The sequence below is a fragment of the Camarhynchus parvulus genome, chromosome 1A (genome assembly GCF_901933205.1).
Source record: "Camarhynchus parvulus chromosome 1A, STF_HiC, whole genome shotgun sequence".
Classification (NCBI taxonomy): Eukaryota; Metazoa; Chordata; class Aves; order Passeriformes; family Thraupidae; genus Camarhynchus; species Camarhynchus parvulus.
In genome coordinates, this window is record NC_044586.1 from 15,794,557 (window position 1) to 15,818,021 (window position 23,465).

The 23,465-nt window shown below is 41.2% G+C and overlaps 1 protein-coding gene across 1 annotated transcript in view; it reads right to left on the minus strand.

Annotated features, from left to right (window-relative positions):
* Positions 1–1,713: 1,713 nt before the first annotated feature.
* The window catches only part of ABCC9 (ATP binding cassette subfamily C member 9), a 70,499-nt gene continuing 48,747 nt past the window's right edge, over positions 1,714–23,465 (minus strand). The window contains exons 28-41 of the mRNA XM_030959611.1: positions 22,876–23,024; positions 22,045–22,114; positions 21,079–21,236; positions 18,925–19,017; positions 16,176–16,278; positions 13,844–13,945; positions 10,901–11,021; positions 9,803–9,933; positions 9,138–9,216; positions 6,591–6,699; positions 6,269–6,372; positions 5,412–5,545; positions 5,083–5,145; positions 1,714–2,557 (exon numbers count right to left, since the gene is read on the minus strand). Coding sequence (XP_030815471.1) covers positions 2,420–2,557; positions 5,083–5,145; positions 5,412–5,545; positions 6,269–6,372; positions 6,591–6,699; positions 9,138–9,216; positions 9,803–9,933; positions 10,901–11,021; positions 13,844–13,945; positions 16,176–16,278; positions 18,925–19,017; positions 21,079–21,236; positions 22,045–22,114; positions 22,876–23,024 — 1,554 coding nt within the window. The 3' untranslated portion in view covers positions 1,714–2,419. The remainder of the gene's footprint in view (positions 2,558–5,082; positions 5,146–5,411; positions 5,546–6,268; positions 6,373–6,590; positions 6,700–9,137; positions 9,217–9,802; positions 9,934–10,900; positions 11,022–13,843; positions 13,946–16,175; positions 16,279–18,924; positions 19,018–21,078; positions 21,237–22,044; positions 22,115–22,875; positions 23,025–23,465) is intronic.

Sequence of the window (23,465 nt, forward strand, 5' to 3'; positions counted from 1 at the left end):
CATTGGCATCATGCTCCTCCTTTAGAGGAAAGCACAAAAAGTGTCCAGCCTAAGCCCTTTGGCCCTTACAGCCCTTGCTGTACCATCATGTGGACAGCAGCTGTAACAGGAGGAGATCTCCTGTATCTGCAGCAGGTGGTTTATGTTTGTTATCTTGTAAGATTTATGTATGTTGAATAGGATTAATGCTTTAGAAATGGGATTGTGCTTTTAAACCTGCTGGGCAGCAATGGGACCCACTGCAGCAGTCGCCCCACACTTCAGCCATGGTGAATCTAACACTGGGGCCAATATTCCTGCACTCCTCCCTCCAAACGGAGCATGATGAGGTTCTCTCACCCCATCATGTGTTCCTTTTCTCACATATCTATTTTCTTTTCCCCCTGTTCAAACAGCAGAGTTCACTTCTAAAGCGAGGGGTGAGCAAAGAAGGTGCTTCTCACACCTGTAATGGCTCTGGGACAAAACTAAGAAAAAAGCGGTGCTAATTATTGGCCCCTCTTAAGTATGACAAGACACAGTCCCAGGCCTGTGGTAACCCTTCAATGCAGTGGGAACAGGGATCTCATTGAACTGGCTGGCACCACTTAAAATAAACCAGGATTGCATTGTTATCAAAGACACACAGATCAACAAAACTTTTTGTGCTTCATCTTTATACCTAGCCTGACCGCAGGGAATCCAGTTATCTTTTTGCTGAAGACAATTAAATTAAATCAAGAATAATTTTGGCCTTTTGGCCATGAAATTTGGATAACAATATGTGCTTCTCCTGCAGGTATCTGTTTTTTAAAAATGTATTTTATTCAAATGACAAAAGTCATCATGGGGAATTAATCCAGAAAAGAACAAAAATGCTTTCACAGGGTTAGACAGGGAAATCACAGAAGTACTTCCCCTCATAAAATGTTCAAGACTGAGCTCTTTTGTTTAGTTGTGTCACACAGCTTTTATTTTCAATAATCAGAGAAAATTAAAACTTCCAAAAATCAATTTAAAAAGATAAACCACTGTATCAGTTTTTACACTGTGAGACTGAATGGAAGCCCAATTTCAAGTCCTACAACTTCTCCAAAATTGTTGCACTTGTTTTTTTTGGGAAAGGGGAGGGGGTGCAGCAAATGCTGTCCCTTATGTTATTTTAATGCACTATAAATAGACTTAAGTGCACTTAGTGTTCTTCCTAATGTTGTAGCAGCAGATGAGTAAGAATCACCTTGAATATTACCAGTGAAGCTGATCTCTCAAGCTGTACCTTTGAAAATATGCCTCTGAAACTCCTTCTGGGTGTTAACTGCCCATGGGTCAGGATCAAACTATGTGTGAAAGTCAGGTGCAGACAACCTTTGCAAAGCTGCCTGATGTAAATATGTGTCTATTTTCATCTACATTCTTGAGGATATAGCAATAATTTGAAAATCATACCTCCTTGCACTAGGTCTGATTTAGAGGTAGGCCACAAATATATAAAGGAAAATAAAGATTGTCCCCAAATAGAACTTGAAGGACTAAAGACATATAAAACAATTAGTGGTTGGCTAATTACATGCCATTTTAAGCAGAATATTTTAGTAGACATGATTAAAGGATTGGCTAATATCAAGTTTATAAATTCAGATAAATTTTAATACAAAGTCTTGAGATACTGTACAAAATTCCTCTATAAGCCTATCAAAGCATGCATAAAGATTTGAATCTTTAGTGAAAGTTGGAAGAATGAATATGGATTTAGGAACTGAGTGTATGAATAAACCATTGTTGCACTGAAAATAGTTCTGTCATGACTAAAGTGTGCTTACTAAAGTGAAGAACAGGAAGAATGCTCTTATTCCTGATGAAATTCCTTTCCCTTATTCACTGCCCCTCTGCTACAACTTGGAGAGCAAAGTTTATGCCTTTGGAATGCAGCAGATTTACCCAAGTGTTATGGGCTTGGATGTTTTTCCTAATTTTTCCCTCTGGGGACAGAATGCATCTGGGGAACCTCTTGCTTCCTTGACAAACTGCACGATTTGTTTGCTGGTTCCAGCATAACATACGCAGTTTATAAGATCAGTGCATTCTTTTTCTCTCTTTAAACAAAAATAAAGTCAATAAAAAGTCTAAGGAAAATGACAAATTCTCAGGAAGTAAAAACTTCTTCCTCTGTGTGTGCATGTGTGGGTGTGGGTGTGTGTGTGAAGTTTAATAGCTTTGAATAAAGTGACATTTTTATTGCTTCAAGGCATACATATATTGCAATAGGCTTTATTATTTTCAAAGATGGAAGTGTGAAGAAAGAAGCTCTACAAAACAAAACAAAACAAAACAAAACAAAACAAAACAAAACAAAAAAGGTAAAAGTGATGTTACACTGAGTAGAAAATATTTGCATTTCATCTGTTTAAAAATAAGCTGTTAAAATGCACTGTGTGGCTGTTCACATGTCAGCCCGGACAAAGGAAGCGAAGATGCCATCTTCCTGGGAAAGCAGGTTCTCAGGAGTATCGTATTCCAGAATGTTCCCTCGCTTCATGACGATGACCAGGTCTGCAGTGAGGATGGTGTGAACCCGGTGCTGCCACAAAGGAAAGCAAACAGGTTTTTATTTGAATAATTCTCTCTAATGGGCCTCATGCAAGGCAAACCCCATTGGGGAAAGGCTGTCCTTGTTTACAGCGATATTTGGAATAGATCCTTTTACTTTAACCTGAAGAGATCTTCAATTACTTTACAGCCTCTGCCACCAAGCCTGAAAATACTTAAGCATGAGCTTCACCTTTTGCCATTATGGATGACACAGCTGTTGGAATAAATCCTATGGCACCATTGAAATACATCTTCCCCTGTGGGAAATAGGGATGAGAAGCATCCTGCACTGTCAAATGGCTTAGCATCCTGCTCTGCTCCATGTTCTCTGCACCCCAGCAGTCTGCTCTCCATCTATCGCAGGGCAATCCTGGGCTACTGCCTTCTGTAAATCCCTCTGAGATTTAATGTGAGTGTATTCCAGGCAACAGTTTAATCCCATAGGCTACAGGTTTGAAACCAGTTTGAGCTTAATTTCAAGGCCATATGAATACAGCCAGTCAGGTATAGATGGGATAAACTCTTAAAAGTGTGATATTTCACTAAAAAGGCTGAAACTCAGAGATCACTTCATGGGTTGGATTCCCTTGACATGGTAGTTTCAATGTCAGCTGCATGTCTAAGATTTACATATGATCCACATAAATAGTCATGAAATTAAACAAACCCAGGAACCACACAAGAAACGCCTTTTTGCACTGTCCTCTCAGAAGCTGTGCAGTAGAAAGGAAGCAGGGTGAAAGGAAACTAAAGAGGTAAAAATAACTACCAAAGAGCCAGAAGTCCTGTGAACAGTGTGGACTGAGAGAGTCTACTTGTGAGTCTTCACCAAAGTGGTGAACAGGCCGTCCTCTTTGAGGAGTAAGTTTGAGGCAGTGTCACATTCAACTAGAAAGCCCTCAGAAAGGACTAGGACAATATTGGCGTCCAAGATGTGAGACACACGATGCTGGAAAAAAGAACAGAAAAACAGGTGGGTGAAGGGAGGATCAGCTGTGAATGAGGAAAGGAAGGAATGAAGCCAGCCCCGTGAGGAAAGCTAAATATTAATGTGTGCTCTTTCACCTGAGACGCTGACTTTGGAAAGGCAAAGCTAAAGAAAAGTGAGATTCCAGCCAGAAGGACAATAAGCATGGAACTGAAGGACAATCTCACCACCAGAATCTTCAGCATTTACACAGCCAAGAACCTTGGAGCACATTGTAAATGAGCTGGGTTAAGTGGCTTGCCTGACACAAACTACTCAATGACAGGCTTGAAATAAGAGTCCAGGAGGCCTGACTGTAATCTCTAACCACAGGACTCCAGATTCCAGACAAGGCAAATGAAACAGCTGTTGAAAAACGTATTTATCTCATGGAAAAAACCTCTGTTTGTTGACTAATGCTGCTGTCACAGGTGGAAATATTTTTAATGGTGTCCGCCACATGTCTATACACTTGTATGTATGAACATGTATGGATATAGGGAACTTCTGGGCACCAGAAGTGGCAGGAAAATGGGAAAGAACATAATAAACCCCTTGCTGAAAAGATATTATTCTGGGGGTAATCCCCATTGATTCTGATGTCTTAAGTTTTAGCTTTCATATATTCCAGATTCTGTATTGCCTTGGTGTGTAACTCTGAACTTAATATAAATTATTAGCAAGTTCTCTTCACAGTTTAGTCCGACAAAACAATCCTTATCCAACCTGAAAAGCAAGGACACTGTTGCAGCTTCAAGCCCCAAAAATACCAACAATGGCGAATTGAGGAGAGTAATCTGGGAGGATGGGACTGCATAACCTGAAGCTTTTACTGGACATTTAACCCAAATATGTAAATGGACCAAAACTTATAAAAGTGTGAAAACTCGTGACATGATGTCCATCTTGGTTGAAGCCATGGCTGGGCTCTTGCACTGCTCAAAGTGTATCCTTTGAAGGGATTTTTAATAAATATCTATCTTATTCTTTAACACTGTCTAGCCTCTGCAGCCTCTTTAGGCATCAATTCCAGTTTTTAAAACTTTTATTGTAAACCCAGCTTTTTATTCCAAAAGAGAGAAAAGATAACGCAGCTTGAGAAACCATATCAAGAATATTATGAAATCTCAACTCATAAATTTGTGCTGTGTTTGTAGGCACTACACATACATAGCCTTCAGAGGCAAAATTCAAACCTAGATTTTGATGCAGCTTTCAGTAACGGTTCAAACCATGCATTTGCTATCAATTTCTTGGTAAAAATTACTTCAAATTTTCTTGGAGACAGTGCAGATGCTGAAGTTCCCTGTAACGTCTTTGTTCAGATCCAAGTGTTTTAGTTTAATAGCAAGACAGCACTTACTGCAAAATTTCAGGTTGATAGTAGGTGTCTGACTTGTTCTGGTATCATGGGAATATTCTGGCCTCGTGGTTTAGTTCTATTTTGTGATGTTTTTAGTTTTATGTCATGGTGTTTAACTGGTGAAGGCCAAGGGTAACTGCCTGAGGACTGAGGAAAAAAGAGCTTTTTCTGGCTTAATACTTACCGCTATTGTAACAACAGTGCGGTCGGCAAAGGCAGTCATCACAACCTTCTGCAAGATGTTTTCCTGTCAGAGGAAAAGGCTCACTCCAGTTACTTCATCCTGTTACATTCTAATTCACATGTTTTTAAGCATATTCCACACTCTCTCTTTCCCAGCAGGGAAATGTCACACCTGAGAAAGCAGGGGTTCTCTAAAGCATTTCATTTTATCCTGAGAAACAAAAAAACTGCCAGCTTTTTCTGCTATGGAGATCTCACACTTCGTGGCTGACACTTAGGGAAGATGCCCTTCTCCTGGTAGATCCTTAATTAGCTAATTGCTGTACTCACTGTGGCCATGTCAATAGATGCTGTGGCTTCATCCATGATGAGGATGCTGCTCTTGCGGACAAAGGCTCGGGCCAGACAGAAGAGCTGCCTTTGCCCCACACTGAAGTTTTCCCCTCCTTCTGTGACCATGGCATCTGTAACAAAACCAGTTCCTGTGAACATCTGAACACCTCTGAAATGCTGCGCCTGAGAGCTCTGCTTGTGCACTATTACTGGGCCAAGCAAAATCCCCATAAAAGCCAATAACCATAACCTTGACTGACCAGTGAGATGGAGGGATACCAAGAAAAATGAGCACAGCCTCTTGGGAAAGGAGAAATATATCACTAAACAAAAAGTTGGCACAAATTGTTAGAAAATCTGGTAGGCTGAAGGGTAATATCTTAGTAATATGAAATATATTTAATATGGAAATAAATATAGAAGTTTCCTTTATGAAATGGATCTGAAATGGTAAGAAAAATACTCTGCGAGAATTTACAGCTCTGCTTGCAGAGCCAGGTTCTGCTAAAGGAGGTAAAATTGTTTTTTCTCCTTACTAATTATCCCACTGTGATTATAGAATCATAGAATATCCTGAGTTGGAAGGAGCCCGCAGGATCACCAATATCCAGCTCCCGACCCTGTACAGGACAGCCCCAAGAATCACACCATGGTGCTGAGGTGTTGCAAGATTTTTCCACAGTGCATGGGAAACCGGACTATTCTTCAGCTTTCAATAAAAATATTCTCTACTATGAAGAGTGTCTGGCACTCCTGCATGATGATCCAGAGTGTCAGATGGGATGGATCTGTTAATCTGTGTGCATGCATGATTCCATTACTGGCCCATGATCCAGAGATTGGTTCAGACATACCAAGGCCTCCTGGCAATGACTTGACCATGTTCTTCAACTGAGCAATCTCCAGAGCTTCCCAGAGTCTGTCATCGGTGCACTTGCATTCGGGATCCAAATTAAAGCTGCAAAGAAAACCATAGCAGGAGTCTTGTTACTGCAATTACTTTCAGGTTTTCTGCAAATTAAAACTTTGGCATTATGTGTCGCTTGGCAGGCTGTGCAGAGGGATTGGGCTGGGCTAGGAAGATTCCTTGGCTGTTCCATCTTCTCTTGTCCCCCAGCTCCCATGACAGGTAGGCTGTGCAATGCTGCCAGCCACCCCCTGATGGCATACACCTACCGGATGGAGCCACTGAACAGGATTGGGTCCTGCAGAATGATGGAGAGCCGGGACCGGAGCGTGTGCAGAGGCAATTTGCTGATGTCTATCCCATCAATCACTATCCTCCCTGTGTCAAACAACACACAAAACACCTGAAAGAATTGCACAAAGCACATGATCCACAGGTAGCAGGTGGAAAGGTGGAACAGCCCCTCTGGGCTGGTCTCTGGATGATGGGACACTGTCTCTGTGAGCTCTCAGCACTGTCAGACACACCAGGAAGGTGAATGTATCTAATTACACAAGCCAGGGATGTCCCAGTTTATTAGTGACACTGCCACCTTGCTCTTTTCCTTTTTCTTCCTTCCACCCTCCCTCAAAGAAAATTACATGTCTTCCCTTCTGTGTGACTAATGATAGCACAAGAAGGATAATTTATTATGGGTCAATTACAGCCAAACAAAGCAAGAACAAGAGCAATTACAGCCAAACAAAGCAAGAACAAGAGCAACTTATGTTGCTGCGCTTTTCTTTGTTCCCCTTGAATTCAACAGTTGCTGAAGATATTTCCTTTGAGAAGGAGCACCATTTCTTTTGCATAATACATGCATGTGTACCGGGGGTTGGAGGTGACAGGGAAGGGATGGGCCAAGGCAAACTGAATGAGGATATGGTAAAGGCTATTTCCATCAGGCACTTCTGCAGTTTTCATGTGGATTGCCTCACTGGGCAGCTTCACTCCTCGCTGGGATGTACCTAATATTCATTTCATCAGTTCTCTCTCCCAGCAGTGAGAACTTAACTGTGAACTGGCAGGCACATGGATATTCAGAGCCTTGTACGTGTGTCCCTTCTGTCATTCCCATTTTCATGGTACATTTTGTAGGTTGTTCTCTGTGACCCTGTTCCAGTGGAAGATTTCATTGCCCCCCTAGCTGGACTATTTCTATTATTGTAGTTTTATGCTTTTACTATATGGCCAGAAAAATCAAGATTTTATCTGTAAGGTAGATTTTAATCTGTAAGATTTTATCTGCAAAGTGCAATTATTTTCACTCTTCAGGAAAATCCAAATCAGGTTATAGGACTTCTGCTTGAGACATTGGTGGTTGCATAAACTTAAGCAATTTCTTTTCTTCACAAACAAGGATATTAGACTGGGTTAGCAGAAGATGAGGTAGAATAAGGAGGGAAAAATTAATATGGCATGCCTGGGGAATAGGGAAATGCATATTTGATAGAAGCCAGGGTGCTCAAAGAAAAGAGGAGATGAGAGAACCTAAGGGAAAAATTAAATTTGAGAGGAGCTGGGAAACTGGGAGAGGATTGAGGGCTGGTTAAGCAAGACACAAAAGAAATGGGAGGTTGTTTGAACATCAGGCAAGAGAAGGGAAACACTAAAGAACAAAGCAAAAGTAGGAAAATAAAACAGGACAGATAAAAATTTAGGGAGATAATGAAGATAAGGAACAGCATGAATGAAATTTTGCCCCTAGTAAAGTTACTCGAAATCTTATTATGTAACTTTTATTAGAGTCAGGACCCCACCCAGAAGTGGATCAGCATGGAGGCCAAATATGGATCCAGCTGGAACAGGGATGTGCATAAAGGATAAACAGAACTTGATTAGAAAAGGCTTAGATGTTCTCATTGGGAAAAATCAGGGATACAGGAGAAGCAGACAAAGAAAATATACAGAAAGAACACTCAAGTAGAAGGAAACTTCAAGCTGGCCATAAGCATGGTTATTATTTCTTTGCAATATTTGTGCATCCAGGAATCATGGTCATGAATCAGAAGCCTGTGACCATAGACACGTATAGGCACAGAACCCCACAACAAAAGCAAGTATTAGCTGCATCAGATTCACTTATTCTCCCACATCCTACTGGGTTTTCTCTGGCAAACATTCCATGCAAAATGGCTGAATCAGAAACATGGAAATTTTTGAAACAAAAAGATGTCTTCCTAGTGGTTTGCTATGTTCCCTCAACAGCACACATGTATTTGTATTATAAATGCTGAAAAGCAGTCCATGCCAATTAGCTGGGACAGGTAAATGCTGCAGGAGTGAAAACATAGCAATATATTTCCAACCCTTGAGTCAGATTCTGCTGCAGATATGGGAAAGCATAATAAAATAAAAAAAACAAAAAACAAGGGAATGGACTTGTTGAGTTCTAGTTTCTACTCTGCTAATATTTTGACAGCTATAATAAGTTAATGCAGTTATTTTTTAGGCAAACATTTAGACACTCCAGAGAGTTACATATTTTTTGTCCTGTCTCATCAAAAATTGCATATTGTTTTGTCAGACTATATGCAATTTTTTTTTTAATTAGAAATATAATCTGTACACAACATTTCCTGGGAGAACCAAGTGCTATTCGCAATAGGACACTTTGTCCTTTGAAGGATCAGGCATAAAATTTCTAATCAAATATCTTCTGAGCCAGAGAACCAGGCTATAAACTATCAAAAAGGCTCCTTGCTTCTTCTCAGGAAATAAGGGGGGAGCAATTGAGGAATGACAGCATATTCCAGGGAAAATGGAAAAAAACTGACCATCAAAAATGTCCACCATTCTGAAGAACGCCAAGGACAGGGAGGATTTGCCGCTACCAGTGCGACCACAGATCCCAACCTGCAAAAAATGGAAGGTGTCACTTACTTACAGGGTACTTACTCACTTGCTCCTTCCTTCTTACTTACATCTGCAGTTCTTTCAGGAAAGCTGCACTGGATTGTACTGCTGGTGAGTAGAAAGGTCCTTCCCAAAGGCAGAGGCACACCAGGGAAACCACAAAACAGCTCAGCAAGCATATTCCCCTTTTATGCCCCTCATCACGAGGACTGTCCCAGGGGCATTTCAGCATTTTGACATGGATGCCAATGACACGCTGTGCTGAAATGTGAGATACTCTTGTGTTTTTACACAGTTCAGTCTGATATCCTTCTAATTTATCTGCCATTTAGACTTACTTTTAAGCAAGGAAAATGGACTTGGAAAGACATGGGATAGCCAGAAGAAAAATTGCTCCCAGCCAAGAATAAGCTTTTATCAGTGTAAGTTTTTGATCTGTGCCCAGGGACCTTAGAGGGGACTGTAAATGGATATATCTGATAATGCAAGTTGTAAATCTTGTTCTTCTGGCACTTCAGAAAGGAAAGGTCAGTAATGAAGAATCTGCACCAGAATGAGGATGATGGGCAGTTGCCGGACATGATACCTTTTGTCCTGGTTTGATATAGGCCTTCACATGCTTCAGAACAGGCTTCAGGTTGTTTTCATAGCGAACACACAAATTTTCAATCTTGATTTCCCCCTCCTGGGGCCAGTCTTTGGGGACTTGAGAGGGATCTGAAATAGTTACAGAAAATAAACTGAAATTAGTGCTGCCAGAGGGTCACCCTTTACAACAGTCACCTTTCCCCCTCTCTCCTGCCCGGGCACCTTCCTTTAAGCCACTGGAGATACAGAGCTCCAGTTCCCTGCCAAGGGGAGGCTGAGCTGGGAACTGCCTGGCAGGCACTTGGCTTCCATATCTCCACATATGGGGAGATAGGGCAGATATTGAAGTGTCTCTTGGCACTGCAAGAGGGAGAAGCCAAAGGAGCAGAGAACGCGGTGTCAGGGCAGTGTCAGCGTGGCCTTGGGTCAGCGACCGGTACAGGAAGGGCAGCTTGAGGAAGGAAGTTGTTACTGCCACACAGCATGAGCTGTTGACATTATCACAGCTCTTGTTTCGTCCTAATTTGTGAATACACAGCAGGTTTTGTCTCTGGACTAAGAAGCTTGGCTTTTCAGGGAAGCTTCTTGACCTATGAGCCATTTCTTGCACTTCAACCACTTCTGAAATAGCAATCAAGGCCAATTTGAAGGGTGTGGAGCACAAATTCCAATGCACAGCTCAGAGAAGAGTTGCTGAGGTCTGCTTGCCAATGTGGCCCTATCTGTAGTCCCCATCTGCTAGAAAGATCAGAGATTTTGAAGCATGTGACATTTCTAATTTTTATCCTTATTTTTGTTTGCTAAATAACTTACATGGATGTTTTGCTCATCTTGTCTATAACTGTGGTATTTTTGATTGTACTGCAGAGTCCTGCTCTGTCTCCCTGGCAATTGATAGGATCTTTTTTCATGTTGACCAATGTGAACAACATATTTTCATAGCTTCTCTTAGCTATCCTTGTCACTCACACCAGTGGCAGCTCCTACACCTCAGTGAGAACAGATTTTGGCCAGAGAGGTGTGTGCATTTTGCATGACCAAGTCTACTATTCTTTCACATTACCATGTAAAGCCCCAAAAAGATTAAGAACAATACCCAGGTAGCCTTCATAGTTCTCCGACTCCATGTTCAGGAAGCTGTGTACTTTTTTCACTGCGCCCATCTGCACTTCCAGATCAGCCAGATTCCTCACTACCCAGTTCAAGTAGTTGGTTATCTGCATCACAAAATGAAAACAAGGACAGGGTTCAGCCTTCTTTCTGTTCATCTACCCATCTGGAAATAAAGGTTGGATACATTTGTGAAAATCCTTGGCCTGATTCAACACAGTGGGTTTCTTTAACATTACAGCAGTTCAAGACTCAATGCAACAGCATCAAATCCATAAGAAGCCAGTCATACTCCAACACAATTAGCCCTAAGACAGCAATTTGGTGCTTGGTATTCTCATCTTTGTTTTTTGAAGGAGAAGTATGGAAAAGTTGTATCTAAACTCTGACTGATTGAGGGAATCTCTTGTTTTCAACATCTAATTATCAGCACTGAAATGTGTCTTCTTTAAGCACACAAACAGAAAAAAAATCAAAATTGAAAGTGCTGTTTGGAAATATTTTCTATTATGTATATTCTAATCTTTCAAAAACTGCAACTAAAGATTAAGAAAGTTCACTATTTGCAAATATGTTGAAAAGATTTTATGATAATTTCATTTCTACATATTTAGATAGTCCATTTCCCTCTGTGGAAAATATGAGACGTTTTTAGCACAGAAATATATGAGGGGAAAAAGTGTTATCAGTTCAGCAATATTTCCTTCCTGGTTTTTATTCTCATTTGTAATGAAAAGGATTTTATCAATAGTTAAATCAGTATTAAAGGTATTACTTTTAGTAGATAATAGTTGATCATTAGTTCTCTGACAATACTCAGTAGCTTAGAAAAACTCTTTTCTAAGCAGGACTTACTGTTTAAGGCTGAAAATTGTAAATCTGTTTCCTAAGTCTGTATTTAGGTGCTTCTGAAAAAAAGAAGAACTGATCTTATTAGGAAGAGTTGACTGACAATCTTTAAAACTTGAGATATTTTATGTACCTGAATGAAGTTTTAGAAACTTAAAAATAAAAACACCCTATGGACAAATATATTCAGAGAAAGGCTTTGCCATTTTTTCTAGTAAGTGCCAAATAAGGACTTTATTAAGAATAAATCACCCAGTCTCACTACTTTACCACTAACCTAATATTGATGCAGTAATCAAACACTAAATAATGTTCAATGAGATTCAGCAAAAATTGTGTTCAATTTAGAGGACTTGGCTGCTTGCTTTATCTTTAAGATAGAGTTCTTGATGGGGTATTCTCTCCTTTATGTTCAGATACCTGCTTATTTGGTGTCCAGCTTTTAACTTAGGAAGTTACAGAAATGGGAAAGTTTGCAGATAAGCAAAACACTGTGGAACTGCTGCTTGCAATGGCAGGCTGCTATCCTAGGTCTGGCAGATTTGATAACACAACCTGGCACCCAAAACTCTGCCCATTACCTCAGGCTTCATCACAGTTGTGCAAAGGAGTTGGCAGGGTTTATAAAAGAGGAGAGAATAAATTCAGGATGTCCACTGTAAACACAACCTCAGTACAAACAGTTTGCTCTCATCTAGGTCCAAATATCAGCCCTCTCTCAGCTGCAAAGAATAATTATTAAAAAAAACCAAACTATGCCAGGTGAGATAGGTAATGATCCAGCTGCCTTCAAAAGTTCATCAGGGTTATTGTGGGCAGGAGGGAGGCAGGTGATCACTTGGTGCCTAAAGCTATTCTTCACCTGCTGTGCCAGACTTCAGCACATGCCTGTTTCACACCACTGAACTGCTTGCAAACACAGGCTAAAAACAAAGAAGGCAAGGATGATGCAGAAGGCAAGGATGATGCAGAAGGCAAGGATGATGCAGACATCTTGATGCTTCCAGATCCCTGCTAATGAAGCAGCATTACCAGGAATGTTTTCAGAGTGAAGCTGAAGCCCTGGGACTGATTTTCAGCTGTTGACAGATTCTCACACTGTTGCAACAGCAGCACAGAGGGGATCTAAGGTCTCCCTAAGGCAGCTTCTGAGGACTTTCTGTTGTGGCCATGGGCTCACCAGCATTTACATGCAAAGCCAGATCTCAGGGTTAGAACCACACCTTTATCCCTTCCTCACACCAGTGCCTCAAAGCAGACAGATTTTTGCCATGCCAGTCATGGTTTCAAAAGTTCTTCCTGCCACTATCATCATCCTACCTTTGTCCCCAGTCTCATGGTTCATTCAGTAATATTTTGTCCCAACTCTTGTGCTTAATTCATGAATACTTCTACTCTCTGTGGTGATTGTCATTCACTCTGTGCTCATGGTGAATACTCAGCCTCTCTTGCAGCCAGGTACACTAAAATACTGCTCCTTCTCACTACTAATGGCAGTGACAGAATGAACCAGCTACTGCACCACCACAACGTTGTCACCCTTAAGTCCATCTCCTCTGCATGCCTACTGCTATCTGGCATGATGAACCATGCCCACAAATGTCCCAATCCCCAAATCCATTTCATAATTGCATGGACAATCTTGGGCACCTCAGTAATTTCCCTCCAAGGGCAAAACCAATAATTCTGTTTCTTCAGCAATTATTTTATTTGGTCTTTGGTTAAAGACTACCCAGATGATGACAATCTGTATTTCCTGGCAGGTTTTGCCATGTAGAGGTGGAAACAGCACTGTGTTGTACAAAACAGAGTGCACAGCAGGTCCTCTTATGCATTTTTAATTTTCCTGCTCCACTTGGGAGCACGCAGGGCCTGGGAATGGTTGTGTTTTTTAATTGGCTCATAAAATCTGAAGCAAGTCCAAGTTGCCCTGAACTCTCTCAACTTTGGCTTGAGTCCATTATTTGCAGGATTCTTTTTTTTCAAAATTAAGAAAGCTGGGAGATGACAGTGTACACATAAAAATATTATAAAATTAATGTGTTGTCTGGAAGTTCTTACACTCGGCCTTGGCACGTACCGTCAGAGCATACAGGAGACCCAGCCCCACGAACCCCGAGTGTGGCCCTTCAGTGATGGAAGTGACAGCAGCAGTCAGGACAATACAAGCACCCAGATAATCCTGGAAGGAGAGACAGGGGGACAAAAAGGAAAAAATGCAGCAACCAGAACATTTCTTTACTTGTAGAGCAGTTCCACTTTACCAAGAATTATTTATATAATGACATCTAGCCCTTAATTTTGGTTTTGTTTTTTTCCCTGGAAGAGGTCGTGGTTGTGATACCCAAACTGAAATACTCAAAGCAACTTGCTGAACACTAATGAAATAGGCCAGTAATTGCTGCAAATTCATTTGGGCTAGGGCATCCCATGGTGTCAACCCCAAGAAGAGCAGGGACAAAAAAATCTAATAAGCATCTTTTAAAAAAATCATGAGAAGGATATAACAGTGACACCCCTAATTCCCACCACTAAAACAAATCAATTCCACTCTCTCCACTCTCCTTCAGGTCTTCTCAACTATGGGTCTGCCTCCTCAAGAAAGGAAGTATCACTGACTTCACAAAGTCCAGGAAGGCTTTTGGTAGAATTTATTCAGGTCATGTACATGTTTTATTGGCAGAAGCTTTGCAGGAGCTGGAACCTATTTTCTTGATGCTTACCTCAGGTTTGAAGCATATGCCACATGTCATCTTGTGAAGTCAAGGTGCTGATTAATGGGATATAGTTGGTATTCCCACTCTCCCACTGCTGCCTGCATTACATTCACTTTGGATCACATTTTCTATTCATTTTTCTCCTCCTGCCTGATAATACCATGTCAGGAATCTTTCCTTCTGAGATTTGAAATGAGGACTGCCTAGTTCATCTGTCTAGAAAATTATGAGCAGAACACAGACTCAAATTTTAGGGGAGAATGGATTCAAACTGACAGAGGGGGGAGTTAGATTTCCTATGAGGAAGAAATTCTTCCCTGTGAGGGTAGTGAGGCCCTGACACAGGTTGACCAGAGAAGCTGTGGCTGCCTCATCTCTAGAAGGCCAGGCTGGATGGAGAACTGAGAAACCTGGGATAGTGGAAGGTGTCCCTGCCCATGGCAGGGGTTGGAACTGGATGGGCTCTAAGGTCTCTCCCAGCCCCAATCATTCTGTGATTCTGGGATTCTGTGACTCACACCTATGGAGCATAATGGTCTTGAGTCTCCATCATCTGCTAGGACTTAACAGCTGCTATTAAATCTCACAAAGCTTTTAGTGGTCTTAGTACCACTGTGCCATTAGGCAGAGCTACATGAACTATTCCTTAGCAAGACCACATTATTTCTAATGCTCTCATGAGGCAAAGTGTATTCTTGGACCAAATTCATTCTGCATGTAAGCAAGTCTAAGACTGTGAGACATTAACAGGCTTCTTCCAGGATTGGCTGTTGCTCTGTTATTTATCTCTCTTAGATTTGGAAGCAATTTCAGCTGATCTTGGATGCTGTAAGAAGGTGAAAGCTTTGAGCACAAGGGAAAGCTTTGCCATCATAAAAAAGGGAGAATAACTTCATTGCTCCAAGAGGAAAAGAAGGTGAGTATACAGCCTTTGATGTGAGGATTAACCATGCCTGTTGCTATTTATGTCCAGCAGAATCAGGCCACTGCTCTGTTTGTTCACTACTCTTTCTGTTTCAGATGAATAAGGGAATCACAGTTACTTTGCTTGCCTCTTCTTGCCTTGCAGATCAGGAAAGTCCCTCAGAGAGAGCCCCCACAAAACCCAGGAGCCTATGTCACTGTCATTGGCTGCATTGTGCCCTGCTGTCATTTTCTTTCTGGAGTCTAATTATGCTATATTTCATGATATCAAACAATAAAACCACAAACAGTATGGCCCTGCAAGGGTTTAGCTTACAGCTGTGGGATTAACCCTGCTGCTGGAGAGATACTTCAAGACCTAGGAGATCAATGTGCCTAAAACAGCCCTGGCAGAAGGATGGCACAGTTCATAAAGCCACTGAAAAGCCACGCTCTGCCTTGAAAGTAGTTCCTGCTGTGGCAGGTCTGTGGATGCTGCACAGTAGTAGAGAAAGTCTTGTTTGAAGTTATGTAAATGTTTGTTCTTGCACTCCCTTCAGACGCTAGACAGCACAGCAGCAGAAGATGAGGCAGGCTTGTATTTTCTTACTCCTGGCCAAGAAAGCTGAAAAAACCCTCTGGGTTTAACATAACAATCCTGATCTATTTTAAGGAACTGTGTGTATAATCTCCTCGCGAGATTAATACTCGTTATGATCTTCTCTGCATCAGGCAAAGTCTCTGTTTGCTTCCAAGGTTTCAAAACCATGGCTGGGACAAAACTGAACGTACCGTCCTGACCTCCAGCCATCTGTTGGCAGCTGACAGAAATAAGTAGGCAATGTTGTTTGTGTCCGTCAGCTCCAGCATACGTTGTTTAAATCTGGCTTCGTGCCTGCCGAGACCAAAGTTGTTACATTACAACACATTACGCACTCACACACAAAAGGGTAAAGCCTTAACTCAGCTCTGCCTTCCCTCCCCGCAGCCCAAAACTTTTTGCCCTTCTATTTTTGCCAAAGTTTGGGTTAAAAGCTCTTCCCTAAGAATGCACATCTGCTGCCAGAGCGCCCAGAGCCAGAGCGACACGTGGAGTTGGGATTTGTTTGACAAGCAATCCTGTTGGACTGGGGTTTGGACCAGAGACTGTCCCCTCAAAGAAATTGCAATGCCAGGGTGCTGGGACAGGTTTTGTTTCCTAGAGCTGATCCACCTTTTATAGGTGTGGATTGTAGTCCACTCCTCCCACAGGTGAGTGCTGCTGTGGCCTCTCAGCTCCTCCTCACAGGCCACTAGCAAGGGCAGAGGGCTCACCTGTTCAGCTTAAGTCTGATTTCAGAGGTTACCTGGCCAGCTGCAGGGCTCTTTAACAGGGGTTGACATCCCTAAAGTTTCAATAATATGGATGTAGACTGATCTGTAAACCAAACCTTTCAGCTACTCAGCTCAGCTGTTTTCTCAGCCAGTCACTAAACAACTGGGAAAGGACAATCAGGGAGAGCTATAGATCACCTCTAAATTAGAAAAATGAGTGGTGTTACCTCCACTGCCACTTGTTCCTCTCTCCCCCACACAATGCCCATCACATTTAAAAAACAGTGCAAGGATGCCAGAGCGCTGAAGAGCCGAGGTACATTTGGGAGGGCAGGGGAAAATCTCTATTGGTGCTAATGTATTAAATTCATGGTGCCTTGCACAGTCAGATGGAAACCATTTTGTTTGAAATCATAGTCTATTGTCTGGTGAATACCCTCACTTGATTAAACCAGCTGAACTTCAGTCAGCAGCTCAGTGTCTGTTTTATCTTCCATTTCAAAGTCTCAGTGCCCTGCTGTGAAGCACCTCTAATGTCTGTTCTTCCAGAAAATTCCTTTTTTTCCTGCTATTTCCTGTTGATATTTTATTTCCCTCTGCATAGCTTGTAAACAGGACAAGCAATCTCCCCAGAACAACTGGTAACAGTAATGATGCGATGTGGGGAGGAACAAGGATGCACTGGCTACTCTGCTCATCTGCTTTCCTGGCAGCAAAACTCCTGCTCTCCTAATGGAAAATCTGACATGCTCAATCTGTGTTTTCATCCACATTCAGCTCATCTTCTGGGCATTTTCAGACTTTTATCCTGTCAGATGACGAACAGCAAAGGTCACTGAGATTGCTCTCTGATCCAACTGTACTGCTTCGCAGTAAGTTATGTGAGGAGCTGCTCAGTTTTATCTTGGAACATACTGAACCCAAACTGCAGAGAATGACTAACAGCACCAGCAAGTAAATAGAAACTTGCAGACAATAAATGCAGGAGACTTCAGGTTTGGTGGGCAGTGGAGCACAGGCAGGGAAATGAAATGGCTTTGATTAGCACCAGAAATCCTGAAAAACTCAATTGTTGTGGTGCCCTTGGGTGCCTTTTGCTCTCTGCCATCCAAGCCCACATTACCTTTTTGTGCGGCAAAAAAGAGTTGAACCACTCAGAAAGTGCTAAGCTCCTTCAGCTTCCTCAGGAGATAACCTCAGGCTCATAACCTTCCTCAGGTGGTGAAAGGCCACTCCGAACCTCTTGAGAAGTACTCAGCATACATCAGCATCAGGCCCTAATGATGACTTCCTGTTTCAATACATCATTCTGTTGATAAAGCTAATTAAAGCATTTCCTGCTGACCACTGGCTCACACCTCTACAACACAACACTGGTTTTGCTTGTTCTTCCACAGACCTTACTGCAACACTCTGTGCTAACAGCTGAGGTTCTAAAGCTTAGCTTGATGTGAGGAAACAGCCTGAAGCTGATCAAATAGGTGTGGAAATGTCACTGCAGTGGGATCTGCTCTGGTTTGGAATTCTACATAGTGCAGAACGGGTGCAAGGTGCACTTACTGGGAAAAAACCTCAATCTGGCACTTTGACAGTCATCACCATAATGGAGTGAACATAGGAGAGTTTGGCCTATATTTCAGGTAGTAGAGAGAAAATGTATGCATGGAAAGCTGGAAAAACTCTCTGGATCTTACAGAACTGATTTCTCAGTTTTTATTAACAAAGTGAAGTTTTACAATATTCAAATCGAGTTCTGTTCTGCTGCAGTTTTCTTGGAAACTCTCTCAAGCTGCAATTGCCTTTCAGCTGGAGAGCACCATAATGATGTCTCCCTGCTTGTGTAGTGGGTTAAACACAGAACTGATTCAGGGACACTTGGTTATAGCAGGGGCTTTGAAGGGGCAGTGCCTCTGCCTGCTTGGCAAAATAGAGCTCCCTGCTGTTCAGGTTAAAGGCATGGTTAAAATAGACCCATTAAAAATTTAAATATCATATCCTAAAAATATAGTCATGTTTAATTCAGTGGAACACCAATACATGTGTTACTGAAAATATGCAAAATGTTTAAGAGGCAAAGCAACACAAAAAAATATCATCAGCTTTTTTCTAAATAGCTTAATAAAGTTCTTCAAATGCAACAGTTTGCCCTCAGACACGCTCCAAGGAAGCTGAACAGGCTGGCCTGACCCTCAAGCTGCCCTCTAAAAATTTGTTTTACAAATTTTACCCGAATGCTCTGATGGTGGTAAGGCCTTCAGCTGTCTCAGAGAAGTGACACAGCAGAGGGAGCTGGGTGCTGTCATCAAGTTCCTGGAGGTCCCTGGGAGTACAAAAAACAACAGATGCCCATTACAATGCAAACATTTCTGTCTGTAGAAATTTTGCTGCACAGCAGACAAGAACAGACATTTTATCTATTGTACATACTCTTTTCAGCATCACACAAAATTTCTATAGTACAGAAAGACACTGGCATGGGAATATAACATTCCTTTTTTTTGCCACAGGAGCCTTTGAATCATCTCCCTGTTGCCCTCTCCATCTACTTTTGGTCACTTTAAGCTTCTTTTTGCCCCTCAGGAATAATGACATTATCATGTCTCTCCTGGATAAAAACCTGCTATCCATTTTAGACAGATCCTCATTACTTTTTATTCTCACAGATTCTGATATATTAATAACATAAAATTGAATTCAAAACCACTGATTTTAAACTTTATAGCATGCTATTTGTGACTCTTAGGTCAGGTATGTAATAGGGTCTGTGTATCAGGAAGTTTATATATTTTATGACAACAGCTGGCCTAACAAAAAAAGCTGTATTTCCACATAAACTTGGCCTCATTTTCCATATCTAGAAGTACCACAACATGCTGAAAGTGAAATATTTCAGATGATAGCAGATCTTCTCTTTGTGCTGTTAACATTGGTTGTAGCAGAGACAGTACTGACAGAGAAATGAGTGATAAATTTCCCTAATTACTCAGCAATGACACTTCCAAGACCTGTGTGAAGCAACAATATTTAAGTCCAAAAAGTTCCAGTCTTTTAAAAGAAGAACATTTTCCAAACCACAGAAAAAAAAAATACATCTTTCTGTAACATTCTGCCATTGGCATAGCAGCCAGTTGTACAAACAGAAGAAAGTCCAGCTCATTAGAAATTAAAACTTGTTATCAAAAGCCTACAAATTTTGCCCACTGTATCAGATAGGCTAGGAGAAACAACTGCTCGATGTTGCTGAATGTTGCAGTGTGCAGAGCTGAATTTGCTGCTGATGTTTTGATGATAAATATATTTCAAATTTATGATGGAAAATACACAGAAGTTTTTGAAAGATGTAATGGAAAATACAACAAAGAGTCAAAGTGCTGCAAGAAATATTGTAAATATTTGCATTTCCAAAAATTATTGAGGCTTATATGCCTGCAAAGGACTGCATGCAAGTGAGTTACTAATACTGGCTGAAGCTATTCCTTCATCCTACATTTCCCAAGACTAATTTTTAGGGAAATAAATTGGATGTTTTCATTTCTATTGCCCATCAAAAGAACACAAGTCACATCTCAAGCGATTTAAAAGAGTTTAAATTAACAGAATAATTTGAGAGTGAAAACCAGGTCTCCTGATTTGTCAGCCACCTTGAGATCTGGTGTACTGCCACACACAGCTTCATTTTGGAGGTTTGGTGGGGCAAGAACAAAGTTTCTGAAAAATCTCAGAGAAATTAAGCAACTTATTTCAGATTTAAACATTTCTGCTTTGTGAATTCTGATTACAGAGTTTTCTTCTAAATAAATCTTGGAATATTCTGGCTGATAACAAAAGACTAAGGGATTGAATTTAAGAAAAAACTGGCTTCCTGAAGATTTTTTATGAAATTATAAAATAAATTTAGCACCAGAAGCATGACTCTCATTTTGCTGAAAAAACTGTACTCTTTACACCCAGCCAAGCCACCCTGAATATGGAACACTCTACAGTGGAAATTACTTTCTGTGGAGTTTTTTTCCCCAATATGAAGGAAAAACTATGATTGATGTTAATCCAGGGAATTATTTTATGTTCTCTACTAATGCTCAAATGTCAAGGAGGAGTTTTGACCAGATGCAAACTCAGCTGATTAGCAAACTTCATGTTCATCTCACTCTAGAGCCAAAAAAATGCATTCAGTTGGTGTTACTTCCCCAGATACCCCATTTATAGCCAGGTCAGTTGGGAAGATTCCCCAGTGCATGTCTCAAACTCCTGCATCAGGATCAAAAGCAGGATGCCATGACCATTTCCCCCTTTTTTAGCTCCTACAACCTCATATTCCATTACAGTTCTTATGTACAATATTTCATGGAGGAAACTTTCAGGACAGTTCTTTAATACGCACTTGGAAGCAACCCTGAAGTATTTCTGGATGAAATAAAATGCTATGCCCAGGGGCACGAGGGCTACAAGGAACCATGGAGTGGCATAGGAGATCATCCCAATGGCTGACAGGCAGAGCAAGGTGGATCTGGTCAGAGACTCCAGTGTGGGAGGGATGTGCTAGAGGGAAGTGAAAAACATCCATGAAGAAAAAAATCCTGGTAGCAGCACTATACACCTTTTCCTATCAGAAAAGTGAAATAATACCACTAGATACTCATTGATGTTCTCCTAATATCAGGAGTCTTTCTGTTTCTGTTGGTCTCATAGCCAAATGTACAGGAGTTAAAAAATGAGTCAGTAGGTTTTTGTTTTCTGAAGGTCAGAGTTTAAAAGATCATGGGGAAATAGGAGCCATTTCCACCTCATTTATATATCAGGCAAGGAAGAGAAAATTGTTCTTGATATGCCAGATATTTAGAGAAGTAGAATGCTCTGTCTCATAATTTTTATTCCATATTCCCATCAACCTTACATTCAGCATTATTGTTCATCCAAAAATTTTAATGCACAGTCATAGTGAAAGCTCTTCCTCTCCCTGGATGCTTTAAATCCACAAGTTCTGCCAGCCATGGTGGAACATTTATTTGTCATACCTACTCCCATATATTCAAAGTTGTTATGTTTTACTGTGTTTCCTGTTTCAAGTCCAAAATCTGATGTTTTCTTAATCCAGATCTTCCAACAGAATCAACCATTCTGCATATGAAGAAATTAAGAGCCACCACCTCCCACTATGTTTATTTTAAGTGTTACTTGCCCGCATTATTACAAATGTGTGTACTTTTTGAGTGTCCCTATTATCATTCCCTGAGCCTGGTTTTGCTATGCCTTTCTCTACTGAATATTTTAGTACATCATCTTATTCAGATCTACATGAAAATTTGCAGAGTCAGGATAATAGAACAGAATATATTGCTACATCTACCTGATCAATGATATTTGTATCAGCAGAGAAGCGATTCAGAATTAGCCCCAGCGGAGTCATGTCAAAGAACCTATTGGACAAATTAAAACCAAAAAGTAACCTGTAGAGGAATTCCAGGCTTGGATTTAAAGTCCAGTCAGACAGAAAACAGAGCTATGTACAGCCATTGTCTAAAACAAAGCAATAAATATGAATAACATGCCAGATCATCTTATCTGCATCTTAACTGTCTAAATGCTTCTTTTGGCACTTTCCCCTGGAAAAAAAATTGTCTCCTCTTCCACAAACCTGCTGTCTTCTGTCCTGATCTTTCCTTCTTGCTCCATCAGGATTTAAGATCTCTTCCAAAGATCACAGCCTGTTCTTGGCTGCTGCTCAGCCTCCTTCTTATGGGCACTAACCCCAGATGTTGGGAAGCACTGTGACAAATTTATTTGTTCTTCAGGCATCCTTTGGCCATTCTGCTGCCTGTGAGACCCTGAGTATTGTGCACAGAAGAAGCCTTGGTGCCCACATGGTCTGACATCATAGCCATTGCCCAGAGCTGGAGCTAGGTGCCCTGGAGCATGAACTGCCCTCAGGGCTGCCCTTGAGCACCCTGAAGGGGTACCAGCTTTCTGAAACATTCCAGCCAAATAAAAAATGGGCAAAATTTCACGTTCTTTCATGGAATGTTTCCCCCCCCATGGTTATCTCACTAATTATTTTCCCTTTCTGAGGTCTTGAAGGAAACAGGTCAAATTCAAGGTCTTTTCCTTGGAGTAACCTTGAAGCTACAAAGAGGACAGGTTTTGACCATGTAGCTTTCCATGGACATAATTTTTGCTGTACCTGATTGGCCCAAGGATGATCTTGTTGAGGAGATTATGGTGCAGGTTCTTGGCTGCTGTGAGGCCCATCCACTCCACAGTCAGGGATGTGATGAGGCAAAGGACAATCCCAGCTCCAGAGAGGATGCTGAAGACAGCTACATGATAAGTCTAATGGAATGACAAATACATCAATCCTAGAAATAATCACCCATTTTTCTTTTCTGCTAGGAAGTTCCCAAGGTACCTAGTGCCCATCAGCTACAATATCTTATCTCTTGTATTACATAATTATATATCATCTTTGGGAAATAAAAGAAATATGATGGAACTGCCGTGATGGAACTGCAATTCATTTAGTCCACATAATTAGAAGTTCTGGCAGGTCTAAGATCCCTCACTCTATTCTACCCCTCAAGACCTTGAAATGGTAGCTCTTAGAGCTGTGAAGACTGATTATGTGGACAAAAAGAAAGGATTGTTAGCCAAGAAACAGGGAAACCAAGTAGAACCTCTCAAGAATTAAGGCATTTGAGAGACGTTGGAAAGTTCCACTTTAGTAAGTTCAAGCATTATGAAAATCACAGAGCAAATCCTAAACTGATCTGCCAG